The 17,164-nt window shown below is 33.4% G+C and overlaps 3 protein-coding genes and 1 long non-coding RNA gene across 12 annotated transcripts in view; 2 read left to right on the top strand and 2 right to left on the bottom strand.

The window, feature by feature from the left end:
- Positions 1–23: 23 nt before the first annotated feature.
- LOC123014479 (rac GTPase-activating protein 1-like) lies at positions 24–2,790 on the bottom strand. Of its 2 annotated transcripts, none has more exons than XM_044413621.1 (10): positions 2,673–2,790; positions 2,168–2,620; positions 1,922–2,117; positions 1,711–1,868; positions 1,528–1,653; positions 1,195–1,479; positions 750–1,147; positions 568–700; positions 241–401; positions 24–193 (listed from the first exon to the last, which is right to left on the bottom strand). In XM_044413621.1, exons 2-10 carry the CDS (start codon positions 2,612–2,614, stop codon positions 139–141), a joined length of 1,959 nt encoding a protein of 652 aa, XP_044269556.1. In that variant the 5' UTR covers positions 2,615–2,620; positions 2,673–2,790; the 3' UTR covers positions 24–138. The 2 variants fall into 2 exon arrangements, with proteins under 2 accessions (XP_044269556.1, XP_044269557.1); XM_044413622.1 differs by having other exon boundaries at positions 2,168–2,626; positions 2,673–2,734.
- An 846-nt stretch (positions 2,791–3,636) lies between these two features.
- Positions 3,637–5,725, bottom strand: LOC123014310. The gene is made up of 3 exons (XR_006413313.1): positions 5,596–5,725; positions 4,931–5,541; positions 3,637–4,277 (listed from the first exon to the last, which is right to left on the bottom strand). It is a non-coding gene; the product is annotated as an uncharacterized LOC123014310 (long non-coding RNA).
- A 2,888-nt stretch (positions 5,726–8,613) lies between these two features.
- Positions 8,614–17,164, top strand: part of LOC123014570 (kazrin) — a 28,624-nt gene continuing 20,073 nt past the window's right edge. For all 8 annotated transcript variants that reach the window (XM_044413748.1, XM_044413751.1, XM_044413755.1 and 5 more), the window contains exon 1: positions 8,614–8,981. The gene's annotated coding sequence lies outside the window, so the exon portion shown is untranslated. The remainder of the gene's footprint in view (positions 8,982–17,164) is intronic.
- Positions 15,238–15,785, top strand: LOC123014573 (10 kDa chaperonin-like). The gene has a single exon (XM_044413760.1). It carries the CDS (start codon positions 15,245–15,247, stop codon positions 15,542–15,544), a length of 300 nt encoding a protein of 99 aa, XP_044269695.1. The 5' UTR covers positions 15,238–15,244; the 3' UTR covers positions 15,545–15,785.

Here is a 17,164-nt window from a genome sequence, read left to right as displayed (position 1 = left end):
TTTTTACACAACTATTTTACAATTTAATCTCTAAATTACAAAATAACTTCTGGTACCAAAAATATTTAAAAAAAACATGCTAAAGTAAATAATTATGCAAAAAGAAAAGTTAAAAGTAAATTAAAATGTTAAAAATCGTTAACGGTAGTTTTTGGGCGAAGGAAAATACTTCTGCTTCTTTTTCGCCGAATTCCTGCAAAGTGATAATTAAAAAACTCAGATATGTAATGTGGGAGCTACCTGTTGGCGCTCACTGGAGTGAAAAGTCCTTTAGGAGCTATAGGACGCAATAAAGAATCAGTGCTTGGGGTTTGTTGCAATTTTCCACGTTGATAAGTCGGTTCGACATTGATAAAACCGGACCAGTAATCCGAAGGAATGTTCAGCAAATGTTCCATTACCTAACAAAACTCCTTGTTTTAAATTTGAATGTGTGATAAATAACCATCAAAGTTCGTATAAATAATCATTCTTAAAGAATCTATCAAACTTTAAAAAAACATAACATGCAGTTCAGGCTAGGAAGTGGACATTTCCCAACCTGAACTGTCATACCATAAAACATACCATATTATGTTGGGCAATTTCATCCAACAAGTGGTTTGGATTTGGATCATCGGACGAGTAGCCAACTATGGTAGGTCCGAAAATTTTGGCAAGGTTAGTGATATTCATTTTGCACTCTTTGGCTTCTGCCACTCTGAAAACAAAAATTTTAAAACTAGTTCCAATTGCAATGTTTTTTGTACTTCTGAAGATGCAAAACCATATATGCTAGAGTATCCCTGTTTGGCTGTGGAAGCTCTGATATGGCTTGATACAGAGCTGGTTGTATGTCAATTGGGTCCTTAGCATTGACGGCTTGTACAAATTTCTTCCATAAGGCGTAAGTAATGATCGGTTCATGCAAACCCCTTAGAAAGTCTTTGACAGTTCCACAAATAACAGGAATGTCAATTTGATTGAGACAAGGGGCTCCTTTCCCTTTCAAAAACCGCTCTTTCAACGCTTTAACGTCACGCTCTGAGCCTGGAACTCGGTACAAACCAATTTCTGATAGCCCCCTCAACTCAATTTCGTTTATGCAGTGGATGAGAATGGCTGGAACCATTGGCGGACTTGTTGGGGTGTAATCCCCAATCACCCCCTTCAAACAAACATTAATGGAAAAATTGATATTTCCTAGTAACGTACCATTCCGTTTCGTTGATTTGGTGTGTGCACCACGGGAATACACGGCAAGGGAAGATTATTCTTGCATTCTAGATGGCAAACAGCTTTGCATTCTTTGCACTTGAAGGCAGTTTTACCAAAACGGATGCGTTTATCGCAACATGCGCAAGTTTCAGGCATTACAAGAGTTTTCTGTTGGAAACAATGTTCTCTGCCGTTGAGTTTGTGGTAAGATTTGCGGGGGCTGCCACGGGCCCATGACTCGAAAACAAGGTTTGAGGGAGGGGCACTTGGGTATGACTCGACCTAAATTATTTCAGTCAAAATAAACGAAAAATTTTGGGATCATACAACCGTATGAGCTGGTTCCGGAACTCCCGGAGTTTTGGGGACGGACTCGATGATAGAAGTGGCAGTGATGGGGCCATCCTTGTTGAGAGTTAAGGTTGTTGTTGCTCTAACAGTATCAGCCGCCCCAATCTTTAAAAAAATGAGTATGCTTTACAACAAACAGTGAAAAAAAAAATAAAAAATTACCTCAACAACTTTATTTCCCGAAGAACGTCGTTTTTTAACAGCAGGTTCAGCAACTCCGCCTGTGCTAGGCCTGTGCTTCTTCCACGCAACTCCCGAGAGGCGCGAATGATCTAAATCATCTTCGGATTGAGAATAACTGAAGTCTGAAAGCATTGATCCTGAAATAAATAACGATTGTAACGAGTTAAATTTTTCWATATTTTCGTGATACCCGTTGAATTAACTTCTTTAATAGCGCTAAGTTGGGGTTGGTGCCCATTTCCGTTTGCACTAGTTAAATCCCAGTCGCTTTCCCCGTTGTTGTTGTTGTTTAAAAATGACAATTTTCGCCTCATTTCGTCAGAAAACCTGCTTGTGGACTTTTTGTCTTTGAACAGAAGATCTTTGACGAGGTTTATCTGAGACGCCTGAAAACAATAGCTTAATAAATGTTTACAWAATGACACAAAACACCGACTAATTCATCTCTCTCCCTTCGTGCCGTCCTGACCATTAGCTTTTCCTTATCAATCATTTTTCGCGCTGAGTGTAACTTGTTCTCCAAATCGCTACATTCCATTACTTTACTATCAAGGACACATTGCAGCCTTTTACACTCATCCAAGGCTTGAAAATAATCAACAAACAACAATTTAACTTCTTCGACAAACTCGATAAATGCTGGGATTGTCTCCAGCTCGTTGTTTCTAAGGGGGCGATAGCTCCGCATCAAATCGTCGAATTGTGCTACCAGGGAAATATCTCCATTTGAAGACTGGGTTGTGGCAGACCCCATGTTATCAGAGTTGGACGAGGCAATGCTTTCATCGCTGTCGGAGGCCGCTTTTTCGCCAAACATCTCTCGGTTTAGGTCAGCTCGAGCGGTCCGACAGGGAAAAGGTGTTTTAAACGGAGTGTCACACATTTTTAACTAAAACTAATCAAATTACACATCTGAAGCACAAAATCACTCAAAAACTCACGCAAATAAACGAGTTTATGATTGCTGTTCCATGAAGTTTCAGTTCTTACAGTTGAAGATTTACAATTTTAAAACGGGCCAATCAGAGCGCAGCAAGCAGCTGTCATACTCTAACCGACGATTGGAGCAAGAATCCATAACGTTCATTGTCCATAATACAAATTTATTTTTATGGGATCAAAAAACATTAAAGCTTGTTTTTTTTAATGCAAATCACCAAAACCCCACGATGTTAAAACTTTGGTGAAAAAATTGGTAGCAGCTTATCTCCATAGCTATAAATTTTGTTTGCTCTTTTTTGTCCCTAGAAATTTTGTTAAAAAATTATGGATGTTTTCATGTTGAGATGTCAAAACTTTTGACATTTATGAATCTTATGTGCCCATTTGGTCTTTGAAAGCGTTGTAATCGAATACCTGAACCTGAGGACAGACATCATTTCCTAAGGTTTAAAGACAGAATTCAGTGCTAATAATTTTYATAGAAACACACCGCAAGTAAGTATATTGTATGTGATAATGTTGTGGACAAAAATGAGCTTCTTGCTACAAAAACTTTAATGAAAAATAATTTTACAGAACAAAGTTATTTTGCAAAAGAGACAAGCAGGTATTATGAAGATTGGCAATAAATTATGTGTAATTTATCTTTATTTCTAAATTCTTTTTCAGCTTTAGTTTCAAAATTGTTACTTTTTCAACTCGTTCTTCTAAACTATGCATACAGGCACTAATTTAATTGCGTTCTTTCTCGTTCATGTTTATTTRGTATTCTCATAAATTGAGAAATGTTTAGTAAACCTGCATTACAAATTGAATACATTTTAACGGGCTCTTTTTCTGAGTTCTTGCTTGCGAATTTTTCGTCTCCAAAAGTTCAAAGAGAGGAAAAAATGAATCAAACTACACACTCTGAACAACCATACGTATGGGTATATAATAATAATAATAATAATAATAATAAACTAGGTTTATAATTTTTTTATTGAGTTTACAGTCTGAACTTATATCAAAGAATATGAAAATTCCTCTACATGAATTCATTTATTTATGCATATTTTCCAATTACTTCCAATCAAAATCTTAATTTTTTACGTACAAAAAAAACTTCACTCATCTTCATGCTTTTTATTATGGTCTTCCTCGCTGGTAACAGTCCATAGTTTCCATCGAACGACGATTCGATGCAGAAAAGCAATCCTCTTAATTGAAACCATTTTTCCAATCAATCCAAGCAGGGTGTTGGACTAGCAATCGGGGGTAGTAAACTCATGAACCTCTCCGTGGTTTCAAGGTCGTCGAAACAAATTTCTAGGTTTACGGTGCCTATGAAGGTATTGAACTGAAGTTTTACCCCGGTTTCTTGCTGCTGGGCACAACCCAATGTACTTGTAAAAATTTTAAAGTTTCGTTTGTTGCATTGTTCATAAACGTTAGTTCGCCTACTGCAGACACAAGCATTAACTTTGCCCTTAGTTTTGCTTGGATGGCAAGGTTGACAAACACTTCTACACACAAGTCCATCTTACTTCTTTTCCTTCTTAGCATCAACTGTCTAAATTCAGATAATATTTTTATGTCGACACCATATCTATCCTCTTCCATATCTGAAAATGATAAAAGAAGACAAAAAAGTTCAATAATTTTTATTACCTTTCTCCTATAATAATTTTGTGTTTATACATTTTACATTTCAAATTTCTTATATAATAATCTACTAGCCTTGGATGGCAACACGTAAATTATTATAGAAAATTAATCAGCTAAAGTCTGTTTTTTAATGAAAATGTCAAACAGTCTTAGCATTGGCACCACTAGCAAAGAAAATTTAGAGACGAAAACACAAAAATAGGGACAAATTGGGTAGCTCTAAGAGTTTCTGGAAATTTGGAGGCGAAAAGTGTGCAAGCAGAAGTTCAAAAAGAACATCGTTAAAATATGGGCGCAATTTTCTAAACATTCTCTAAATTTTAGCAAGAAATTGACGGGAATACAAAATACACTTGAATGAGATAGAACGCAATTAAATTAGTGCCTGTTTGAGTATTTGCACCGTTTTTAAGGAGTTGGAAAAGTAACAATTTTCAAACAATCTGAAAGAGTTTAGAACATGAGTCAATTTCGAGCTCATTTCATTAAATTACGCCAAATGTATTGGCAATCTCTATAATACCTGCTTCTATCTTTTGCAATTTTTTTTCTTTTTTATCAAAATTTTTGTAGCAAGAAGCTAATTTTTGTCCACAAAATTTATACTTACTTGTGTGTGTTTCTATCAATATTGCAATGAATTCTATCGTTACACATTGACTATAGTGGTGTCTGTCCTCAAGTATTCGATTATGACGCTTTTATAAGAGCATACAGGCAACAACAAAATTTCAAGAAGCAAAAAAAAATTCAAGAAGCAAATAAAATTTGTGGCTATGAAGATAAGCTGCTACCAATTTTTTCACCAAGACTTTGACTTGATTTCCCTTGAAAAAACAGATTTAGATATAATTATTTAACTTCAATAACTTTACATGTAAYCATACTTCCTGACCAAGAGATGTATAGTTTTCCAATTCGAATAAAGTTGTATTGCACAATAAAATATTTTACCTCCAATAATGAGGGGATTACTTACCACATGAGGTCCCTTTTGCAAATACCAACATAGACTTAATGAATCAGCCCCAAATACATTGAACAATACGGCACTGRAACGTTATGTAGACGCAGAAGACCAAACTAATTTAATAATAAATGTAAGTTTATGATGATGACATGAGTCAGGCAGTAAACCCATTGTAAGGCGATTGATTTTTGTACAAAAGAACCCCCAATATAACCTTAATCGAACGGGAGAACTATGACAAATTTCCCTACCTTCAAAAAATTAGCATATTACTCGAGTCAATGTGAATAGATTATATTACTTACCGAATTAATACTAAATAAAAAATCTTTATATTAATTACAGAACAATGTTCTTTGTTTTGATTTCTTAACCTCTTCTCAGCTGTCAATACCAGTAACGCCAACCATAAGAATGGAGTTTTCCCCGTTTTCCCATATCTTAGTTCAAAAATTCAACAAATAAAACGTTCTTAGATCGAGTTTCAAAAATAATATTTTTCTACAATCATCAAAACTTGAATTTTTCACATTGAAATTAATACGCGAAATTGATCATTATTTGTTATTAAGTGCAGGACAATATTTCTTTTATGTAAGAAAGAAAAATGAAAGTGCAGAAATTCGATCAAAATTTTGCCAAGAATCAAAAAAATTTAAAACTTTAAAATTGCTCCAAATGACCCCGCAAAGTGTTAAAACATTGTAGATACGCAAGAAATAAGTTTTTTAAAAAATTTCTGGTTTTTTGCGTTGGTTCAATACAACTTTCCGTTTATGAGTAAAATGYATTCAAAATTTATGTTTTACAGGGTGAATATAAAGTATGGAACCAAGCGGTTTTATTTTTAATCATTTGCCTCCAGAAAATAATAATTAATATAAATTAAAGTCTAATATAAAAAAAGTGATTGTATTTTCAGAACGAAATTTTGTTTTGTTTTTGAGTTTTGCGAATTTTTTTGTCAAAATAGTTTGTAATCCTTAGAATATAGCTTTTATGAGAAAAATGATTTTATAGTGGGTTGCCATTTAAAAAAATTAAAATGTTTGTAGAACACAAAAACAAAAGAAAATTTCGAAAAATGTTATTTTTGTTAAAACATCACATTTTTATAGTACTTTATCACTCATCAATTAGTTTTTTCAAAAAATAAATAGTTTAAGCAAAAAACGTTTAGTTCCATACTTTTTATTCACCTGGTATACCATAAACAACATTAAGGTTTCAAATTAATTACTTTTTACTTTATAACCCCTCCTGATCAAAAATTTCAAAATTTATGTTATATACCATAAACAGCAGTAAGTTTTAAAATTAATTTCTTTATACCTTATAACCCCTCCTGAACAAAAAATTTGATCTTTGTATTTGTTTAAGTGTATAAAGGTCAGCAGTTGTACCAAATTTTGTAATTGTAATTGCAATTTTTGCTTATAATTAAATATTTTATCACATTTTTAAATTTGTAACAATAAAAACGGAACACTCTGTGACTCAACCTGTATTGCAGAATCAACGTGGTATACGTTGTAAACACGACAAATCATAATCTTTTTTAAAGAATTTAAAAAACAATGAATGAATAAGTTTTAATTTTTTTGTGTACTTAGGGAAAGCAGATTGAGAGTCTTTTTGTATAAAATGTTTGTCAAAATAAAGTTGCAGCAGGATAAAGTTTCACGAGCAATAAAAATGTCAATGCCACGCTTTCACACAAAATTGTAAGTCGTAAAGACGATTAAGATTCGCTGCTTCAACAATGAAAACACAAAATATAACTATTAAAAGTCTGTATAGTAGATGTACTGTTCGAAAAAACAATTCATTGTTAAATACTTTGTATGTATTTAAATTTTTCTCAATAATTATTTCAGTTGAACTGTTTATTTGCGTTTTATGTTATTTTAACAAAATTACTCTGATGGATACTTAGTCACAGAACCATAACTATTGTTACACTCTACCTCTACGATTTGTGTAGACTTCAATATTAATTAGGTTGCAAATCTAGTTTGCCAGCTTTATTGTAATTTCTACGCATGATTAAACAAACTGTAACACATTGTCGTATTTTACGAGAAATTTTAATGTTCTATGCAGAAAATCGATTAACCTATGCAACATGTTTTTGACTAATTTATATTGAACCATGTACGTTTCGACTAGATTGCGTACACAGTYTCCACACTATCTACATGAAAATCAATTATCTAGGCACATTGTATGTTTATAAATGTATGTAGGTACACAATTGTTGTTGTACCTAATACAGACATCCATCGATAATGTTCAATTACGGTAACTCACCGCAGAYCAAGAGGAAATCAATTTAACAAATAAACCACAAAATACTGATCCAAGCCTGAAAATTATTTTTTAACAAGACTTGTGTTCTTTTGTTTTGATTTTTTGCGAGGCAACAAAAGAAAATCTTACAATAATGAGTAAATGTTGTAATATTCACTAGTTTTTTCATATGTATTTCATCGGCTAAATAATGTAAATACGAGTATGTAGTAAAATGAAAATTATTTTTGCGGGGGGATGTTTTTTTTTACCAGAACGAAAAATATCAAGTGATTTATTTTATTTAAAATTGCATTGTAACATAAATTAGCAAGTAATTAGCAAAACATGTGTGTTTTATTCGTCCCCATTTGCAAATTTGCGTTGATAGTAATTTCACTGAGAATTGGTGAAACTGTATTTTTTGCACAATCAAGATTATTTAAAAGTGCGTAAAGTTGATTACAGGAAGCCAGTAATTGATGTTCGACATCTGCTTGTCCGGAAAGTAGTTGCGCATCCGGTGATTTCTAAACCTCTTGTAAGACTCCCTCACCTATCGATTACTCAGAAATAGTCAAAAATAAGTTACTAACGGCATAAATCATAGAAATATCGAAGGAAACAGTTTATATGAGGTCAGCTGTAGCAAGGACTCGCCCGGATTTCAGCGCCAGATGGCGTCGCGACGCCACTTCAGGTGCTTTCAGGACAAATGTAGACTTCTTCATTAAATAAATATTCGTTGTGAAACGTATGCAAGGAATAATAGCACTACTTCTAGCAATAATGAAAACTACTACATCACCCCTGGTTGTAGTTTCGAGGGGGAGCGCGTTCTAGCATACTTCCTTGTTCTCTGCGTCGTTCTTGCATGTCCTTCTCCTGTTAACAGTTTCGGAGCTTTCCTTTCAGTCACACACCCTAAAATGATCCTCCATCTATCTTTATTCGAGTCAAACGTGCGGCGATGGCACGACGAAYAGAAAGAGCGCTTGCGCTAAAGTGTAGTCAATGAATGAATTTAGTCCGTTTCGAGTCCCCGGATTCTAACAACGTAAATTGCAGGACCATCAAATTTAATTATAAACTGGCCGATGTAGGCTTTAATTGTCGTTTTCAATTATTAGATAGGAATTGAAACCCGAATAAATCGTTTTAGTGAAACCGTTCGACTTTTACTGATTTTTTTTCGGAATTTTCATTCGGCTAAACCAGTCGCGAATTTTCGAAAAGCTCGCGCGATTCGCACGAGTGCTAGCGTATGTTTGGTGTAATATGGTGTCAGTGTGCAAACAGTCCTGCCATTTTAGTTATTAGTTTGCAATCGTTGATAGTCAATAAACGAGGGTGTGTCTCCTTGCAGGAGCAATGCTGACCTAAATATTGCCAACAGGAAGAGGTAAGTTGCACCGGATTTTTTCCATAAATCCCATTCTCCGGAACCAACTCCCTCAGGACAATCATACATTCCCACGACCTCATACCCATTTCTCAAGTCGTATAATTGCATCGAAATGAGATTTGCTCCACTTTTGGAAAGAATGACCGGCGGATGCCATTCTTAATGAGTCATAACAAAAGCGAAATTGCGGCCGGTGGTGGGTGTGATAAAAGCACAATTGAACTCACTCAATTAATCTCGTCAGGCACCTTCTTATCAAAGTTTTATTGTTTTTTCTCCTTCTGGTTTTACTCTTTTGCTTTGTTCAAAGCTCTAAATCACTTTACAAGGAAGAGAATGTAGCACATTTAATACGGGAGGAACTTAATGGCCTCGCTAACGTTTCAGCAAAAAGCCAAAGGGCACGACCACAAAATGAAAGGATTTGGAAAAAATAAATTGATGTTTTTGCTGCCACATAATGCGGAAATATTTTGCACGTTATTTTTAAAAGGGAAGAAGACAGCAAAAGGGGAAGACTTCAATAAAATGACTATTGGACACCATTGTTTACTGTACAATAAGCTAATAAATTTATAAATTCCTCTTTATTCCAAACTAATTTATTATTTAAGCTCATTTAAAATTAATAAAATTTAAACGTATGGAAGCAGGTTGTTTGGAAATTTGATGTATTAGACGGAGTAATGCATTTGAAACGCACATTTTTTTTTGAATAATTTATGTTCATTTTTAAAATAAAAAAATAATGAGCCATGCCTAAGTGCTTGAGTTGAAAGTGAAATGTGAAAAACGTATGTACTCTCTGTATAGAATGTCATTTTACCCCTTCATTAAAAAGTTACTTTTTCTGCTTGTTTTGGAAGATTTATACTACTTTTCCAGTTGTTTTCATAGTTTTGCGATTTTTAATCTTGTTTAGAAATTCACGTAGTGTTCGAAGTGCAAAGAATATAAAACTACAATCACGAATTGTTGTCTCCCCAATACTGCAACTAGATTTCTAACACCAAATACAAGAAAATTTCCTCGACATAAAAATAACACATATGCAATGGGGTATAAAATAATTGAGTTACCAGGAAGGATTTTTACCTTGAACGTTTGTCTAACAAAAGATTTCATATTACACATTATGTATAACAAAAGTATCACCATAACAAAAATTTAAATAACGTTTATTTGACGATATTTTTATTATTTTTACTGTGTTATGATTGATCAACTCCATATTCGTGTTAGCCCCGACCTAAACAATGACCCGGATCAATAACATAAAGTATACCTACCTCAATTCTAAACATACAAAAAGCAAATAAGCATTAAGCCCATTCTTAGTTTGATATGATTTTCATAATCTGATTCATGTCTGAAAATAGTTAGCTTTAGGCCGAAGAGTGGATTAAATCACGGCATACCTAGTACATACTGTCACCGATTGTAAGCTTGTCACTTAAAAATAATCACTCCTCATTTAATCTGAGTGAAAAACTGTTTGTCCTCGGGGACTTGGATGAGTTTATAACTTTGTAATTATTCCCCGAAACGCAGGAATGCCGTTGGGGGCAAAGAAATAATGGAAAAGCACAATTTTAGTTTTCAGGGAGAACATTTTGGAGTTAAACTTTGATCGGGCTATTCGCAATTTTAGATGTTGTAGAAAGTATTTTCCAATATTTTACTTTATTCTATATTATATGAGTCTCAAAGTGAAGCATCATATTGGATGTTGCTATATAAGACAGTGCACTCACGTATACGTTACATACTTTTAGATTTATGAATATGGTGATTAGATTTTATTCGTTTGATCTTGAATTTTGCGTTCTTCTTGTCGTACAAGAGGTTTGGTTATTTGATCTAAATTACTAACTAATCTTCGAATGAAATTTCATTCTCTTAACAGAAACTCGAATATTACATTACCACAAAAGTATTCTCATTGCAAAGACATTGGAGAACATTCTCCATACTTATTGAAACGTGGTAATAAAGTAACGTGACAAAGAAACTAGAAATTAAATGACATAACTATTTGCTCAGCATTACCACCGAAATGAGAAACTTGAAAATCCCTAGTGAATTTCGCCTTTCAATCAATATTTTTATGATTTCTCTGCATACTCTAATTCCTTTCGACCCTCGTCGATAAAGTTATATCTGGATGGTTACTTCAGGGACGCTCTGTGTACGTAATTTAAATTTTAATCAAGTAATTTCTTGAGAAACAAATTATCTAGTCCAGACGTTGCTTGTTTTGCAATGAAATAACAATAATTGCCCACTTTTTAATCAAATTTTGGTTTTAATTAATTAAAGTGCTTGAAATTTATTGTGGCGAACATTTTCGTATCGAATTTCCTTTTACCTTATAAATTCCTCGCGAATTGAATGAAAAAGTAGCAGTTGGTTTATGAATATAAATTTGGACGTATACAAGTGAAATGAAAATAAAGGACAAGAATATGACAGTTATGAATAAAGATACGCGAGTAAACCCCCACATAAATCATACAGTGCGAAATGCGACTCTCAAAATAAGGGAGTAAAAATAACAAATAAAAGGGAGTTGCGAAATCGAAATGAAAACACTCGTTTTGTTCTTATTTCCTGCTGCAAAGTACAGTTATCTGCAAAATTAATGACGCATTTACCGGGCAAATAACAGGGAACCGTATTCAACGAAGCACCAATACTGAAATTTGCATTGTTATTCTTACTTTTTGTTTTTTAGTGCACGAAACTACGTAAAAAAGTTGTTTCAGAAAGCAAACAGAGAATACTGAAGTAAACATGGGAAAGGGACTGTCCGCAAAGCTTTAACTTGTTTGTAATATGCACATAAGCTTGTTCAAAGGGCAAGGATAAGGTTAGGATAAAGGGAATGGTCAAGCGATCTAACTTCAGAAGAAGCCCCAGAGAAATGAAGTTAACGAGAACAAGTTTAGAGTTGACTGTAACAAAAAACGAGAATTAATTGGGTTTGACTAGGATTTTCTTATCACCAGAGGTTGCAATTCAATTTATTTAATGCCTCGTTTGTTAAAACAACAAACTTGTATTTCTTAAAATTTGTCACATCAAAGAGTAGATTAAATTTGTTAAATAAACAGCAATAATGAAATGTTACATACTTTGTCACTTAGTTTTTCGTGTCACTTTAATTAATAGAAAACACTCACGTAATTAAAATTTTTATCGAACCAACCCGTTAAGCAATCCTCGTTACCGAAAACAAATAAAATGTAAAGTTCTAGTATTAAATTAAAGTGGAAGGGTAGAGCTTTTTAGCTTTGTGCCTTCAGCAATTTTCTTCGCTTACTGTCTTTCTAAAATGTAAATTGATTTCAGTAAAATTATAAAACGAGAAACGTATTAATATTAATTTTGCGCTAATTCCCACTGTGAATAAGAAGATCTCCTTCCAGGAGAAGTAGAAAATGTTGGAGACCAACGAATCCGACATTTTTTATTTCAAAAAATAATGTTCTTAAATCTTTTGTATTACTTTACAACTGACAGTTCAAAATTTATTATGAAATGAGGAATAAATCCATTATTTGAGATCCAATTTAAACGTCAAGAAGTAAATAATTGCACAGAAATAAATTTTGTTTCTTAATTAAGAATTGATGGTTGTGCAAATTGCTTCCTTAGCATAATAAATTTCCAACAAAATGAATAAAATACGTATTACTCTACACCAATTTATGAGTGAATTTCATTATTTGGAGCTGCTTTAAAAACAAAAAGAATGCCCAAAATTGGATTAAAAAAATAAGTAACGAATTTTGGCTAATAATTTTTAAAGGAGTGTCTCCGAGTGAAAATTTTGCTTAATTTTGTCACTTTGTTGGTTTTCCGGAAACCCGTGTTAGGGAGAGCCTTGATAACGTCATGAAAAGTCAACATTGACTAATGACCTGTGACAAACAATTTAAGGCGGGCCGCTTTTCGTTTACCATTAGCACGATTATGCAAAAAAGTGGCAAGTAGCATTATCGTATAAGGTTTGAAGTGGGGTAATTTCCGTCGACAAAGTAACAAATTCACCGTAAGTACCCACAAGGTGCCTTTTTCGCAACATAACAATTACCCGTTGTGCAATAATTGCTTAAACCGCTTTCATTACTATAAAGGCATTGTGCGAACACATCCAACATTTAAATAAGCAAGTATATATTCATAAATGGTCCATTTCCTGTATGTGTGTGACTGACATTAATTCTCTCTTTTACCTACGTTCTTGTATTATTTATGCGTCAAATCCGCACGCACGCAATAAGAAAAAGCATAGAATGGCACTAGCAGGGCAAAGTCGCGCTTCGGCATACAAATCACGAATTTTAGCTGACATGTTCATTTTATTCGGTACTAATTGTCTCAGAAGCCGGCAATATACAAAACGGGTTACTTTTTTCCTGGGATATCTGGTTTCTGTCCCCTGGACTGCGAACTAATTGAAGGTTTGGTGCTATTCCAGGAATTCGTCTTAGGGTCCTGGATAAATCTCCGATAACAGGAAATCCAAAAATTGACTTCCTATTTATACGCCATAAAAGAACCTTTCTGATAGGTATACACGAAATTGCCAACGCTGAAAAGTTGAAATAACACTTCCAGCTGGATGCACATGACAGGTTACAGGACAGTATCAGATAAATTAAATTTGGGCAATATCCTGGATTCAGGAGTTCGCCAGCTATTTACCACTGCTTTAAATGCACGGCTTAGCCAGGACTCTATTTTACACGAACGATACACAAATATCAATTAGGTAAATCCAAACTCGAGTTTTTCATTTAATATATGACTTGGCACGTTTTGATTAAATATTAAAAGCAATACCATAAGTGCTCGTTTTTTATCGAATTGTTTTTCAACTTGGAGAAACAAGATGTTAACCCGGAAAGCTTCCTAAAATTGAAAATTTCTAATTTTATTGTGATTTTCTTCAAACAGTTGCTAGAAAAATTTAAATTTTTATATTATAAAAGTTATTTAAAATATACTTTCTTCGGTTAGAGAAAAATGCTAAACAAGATAAGATACCAAAAACATGGAAAAAATGTTTACAAAATTCTATCTATACGAATTTTGACTTTGACCCTATTTATTTCTGTTGGAAAAACAATTTTACATATATTTGCAGCAGGCTATTAGAAGAGGAAACAAAGAAGCTACATATAAGGTTATTTGTGGCTTTTATTTTCAAAGTTTTTGCATCCTTACTAAATAATTGTGAAAAAATATATAAAACATCATCGGTAACAATAGACATAAAAAATGTCAAATTTTAAAATTTAATGTAATTTTTTTTCATAAAAACAAACTAAAATGTAATGAATCTTGAGTTTCTAAACCAATTACACTGACAGTTTATTATTTTTTTATTATACCTGCATCATAATCCTAAATTAAAACACGCTGGAGCGTGCGTAATTTGGCCTTTATAGCACGCTGAAATTTTAAAGTTGTCTAGGTAACAAGAAATAGTGAAATGTCTGGACCGCTGACGCGTCGTGCTCTTAAACCCGTCGTGCGTGTTTTAAAGTCTTGCTTATAAACTAGTATTATAATATACTATTTTTTTTTCATAAAAACAAACTAAAATGTAATGAATCCTGAGTTTCGAAACCAATTACACTGACATTATTTTTATTTGTCTTCTAATTTTTATTTTTTTTTCTGTATTTACACGAAAAGCAAGGTGGAATTCGTTTTGTTGTCTTTATTTTCATATTTTAAATGTAAAATAACAATTAGATAACCGTAAAGGCAGTCTCTATTTATATCCCAGTTCATAATTAATAAAAATTTATATTAAGCAAGATTCCTATTTATGCCTAGGGTAAGGGAGGAAGTAGGTAATCTATCCATTAAATAACTTCTAGTTAATCCTTTGGTCTGCGAGTTTAATAATTACTTAGGGATTAAACTTCTTGGTAGATTCAAAATTTATTGTTTTAAATATTGCAAAACTTATCCCAATAAACCTCGTAGTTTACTTTCTCAATATTTCTCAGTCTCTAACATTATTTCGTGAAAATAATAGAATAGATGGAAGAAAAGTATAGTAAAATATGAGTACAAAGTTCCAGTCAATACAAAAGCTTTCGTGCTTTCACAATTCAAGTCTTTAATCTCCACCCTCCCATAAATACCAATAAACCGCTGAAAGAATTCGATCGATAAGTAATTACTATATCAACATGTCTGGGCTCTTTGACATTTTACTTTATTCCAATTCCTATAATAAAATGTCAAAACACGTAGTGCCTCTTTTAAACCGCATTTTAATTAAAAAAGTCAACCCCGCGGCCAAGACCAAAGGCGGTGTTGTGATTCCGGAAGGATGGAGGAAGAAAGTTTCGAAAGGTAAAGTCGTCGCCGTGGGTCCGGGTATCATCAATACCCAAGGCAAGTGTGTGCCTTGCTGTCTTAAAGTCGGTGATGTTGTTTTACTTCCGGATTATGGAGGAACGAAGGTTCAATATGACGAGAAGCAAGAGTATTACCTCTACAGGGAGAATGACATTTTGGCGAAAATAAATGAGTAGGAACGCGGCGCGCTAGCAATGTTATAAATAACGCAATTTGACTCATTACCCACCCTATTTAACCTTTCTGACTGAGTTAATAAAAATAATTAATCGCTTCACTCTGAATTCGCCGTCGTATACATTTATTATTCCGTGATTGGTGACATTACTCATCACAGGTTGTGTTAATGGACGATTTTTCATCTGTGATGCAGTGAATACGTTTTTGTGTGTTTTAAATCGAAGAATAAACATTCAATCTAGAATTCGAGACTTGTTTTAATTACTAGACACCCTCCGCATGTCGGAAAGAACTGATGAAAGCGGTAATTAACTTTTATTGCAGGAGAACCTGCGCATGGCTATTATTTTAATGTGTGGCCTTATCTTCATCGACTAAATTAATTTACGACACTTGAAGTCGACGTACAAATAGGCGCTTATTAGGGAATGTCATCAAGATTAAGAAAATAGAGCAATTAGCAAACGATCGCGTAAATTTGCGGTTGATTGAAAGACAACGCAAAGAGTAATTTAAAAATCTTTATGATTTTGCTAGTTTTTTAAAAGATTTAGGCCAATGATATTAAGAGATTTTGTTCTGTATCGTCTGTTTTCAATTTCAAACGACAAAGGGATTGAAATGGGCCACTAAACGGGTGAATTCTTGAAATATCGCGTTTGGGGATCTTTCCACTTGCTCTCGTAATCATCCTCAAACGATTCGAAGACGATAATATTATAGGAACAATGCTCTAAATTTTCTTCAGGAAAAACTTAGGTTTGTGTTTTCTTTGTCGGAATAGAATTTTAATTAAGAAGCGGCTTTAACGACATGTCTTGAGAAAACATAAAAGAAACTTAACAATAGGCTGTCTACAGCATCCATAAATCTTAATAACCAATTTCTGAATGTATTAAATTTAATAGTTATTGACGCTAAATGTTGGTTATGATTGAATTCTAAACTAGTTCTAAGATAATATCATTACGAGTAATTACGAATGATGATGTTAAATTAACACGGTTTGTGATTGGTGTAAATTTTAAATGATTAATCACACTTCTGTTGTTTAATTTGTGACTCAAATCAATTAAATAACATAATTAGATTATGGTTTCAAATTAAGTTACTAAAGTCAGAGTTTGTAGCGAGATTACACGTTTATAAGTGGATAAGATTTGAAACAGAAAAACAGACAATAGACACCAAGCCTCAACAATTAAACAGCTTTTAGGGAGTAACCTTCCAGATCTACCCTAAGGAAGTTGCTCATCTCCATCAGAGAATCCTTGAAAACGAGAGAAACGGGAAAATTAGGGAGGAATTACATCTTATCATAGGATCTAAATAATCAATAGGGAAATTTAGGCGCGCTTTCTTCAAATGATGCTTGTCATTTTAGAGCAGAAAATGTTTGTTTTTGATATTTTCTTTGTAACCAAATAGGATTGTTGCTCCGGCTTGATCAAATTTTAATTTTCATTCACTTGTCTAGCTTTGAAACTGTTTTCTCTTTTGCACCGGAATGGTGTAGCACATTTTTTAAAATCGTAAATCACTTTTTTAGGCTTACAACTTATGTTGTTTGGCTCTCTCCAATTTCAATTAAATGCGTATCAGAGCGATTCGACTGA

Source organism: Tribolium madens, unplaced genomic scaffold (genome assembly GCF_015345945.1).
Source record: "Tribolium madens isolate multiple individuals breed KSU strain unplaced genomic scaffold, Tmad_KSU_1.1 Scaffold_97;HRSCAF=244;Tcas5.2_LG3a, whole genome shotgun sequence".
NCBI lineage: Eukaryota > Metazoa > Arthropoda > Insecta > Coleoptera > Tenebrionidae > Tribolium > Tribolium madens.
Note: the sequence above shows the minus strand (reverse complement) of the source record. Positions and strands in the feature narration are given on the sequence as shown.

What these genes read in the sequence shown, in the direction of transcription:
- LOC123014479 (XM_044413621.1), bottom strand. Translation starts at nt 2,614, where the DNA reads ATGTGTGACACTCCGTTTAAAACACCTTTTCCCTGTCGGACCGCTCGA. An exon ending in ATGGTTTTGCATCTTCAGAA is followed by an intron (nt 701 to 749) that starts GTACAAAAAACA and finishes TTTTGTTTTCAG; the next exon opens with AGTGGCAGAAGCCAAAGAGT. An exon ending in ACTCCAGTGAGCGCCAACAG is followed by an intron (nt 194 to 240) that starts GTAGCTCCCACA and finishes ATCACTTTGCAG; the next exon opens with GAATTCGGCGAAAAAGAAGC.
- LOC123014573 (XM_044413760.1), top strand. Translation starts at nt 15,245, where the DNA reads ATGTCAAAACACGTAGTGCCTCTTTTAAACCGCATTTTAATTAAAAAA.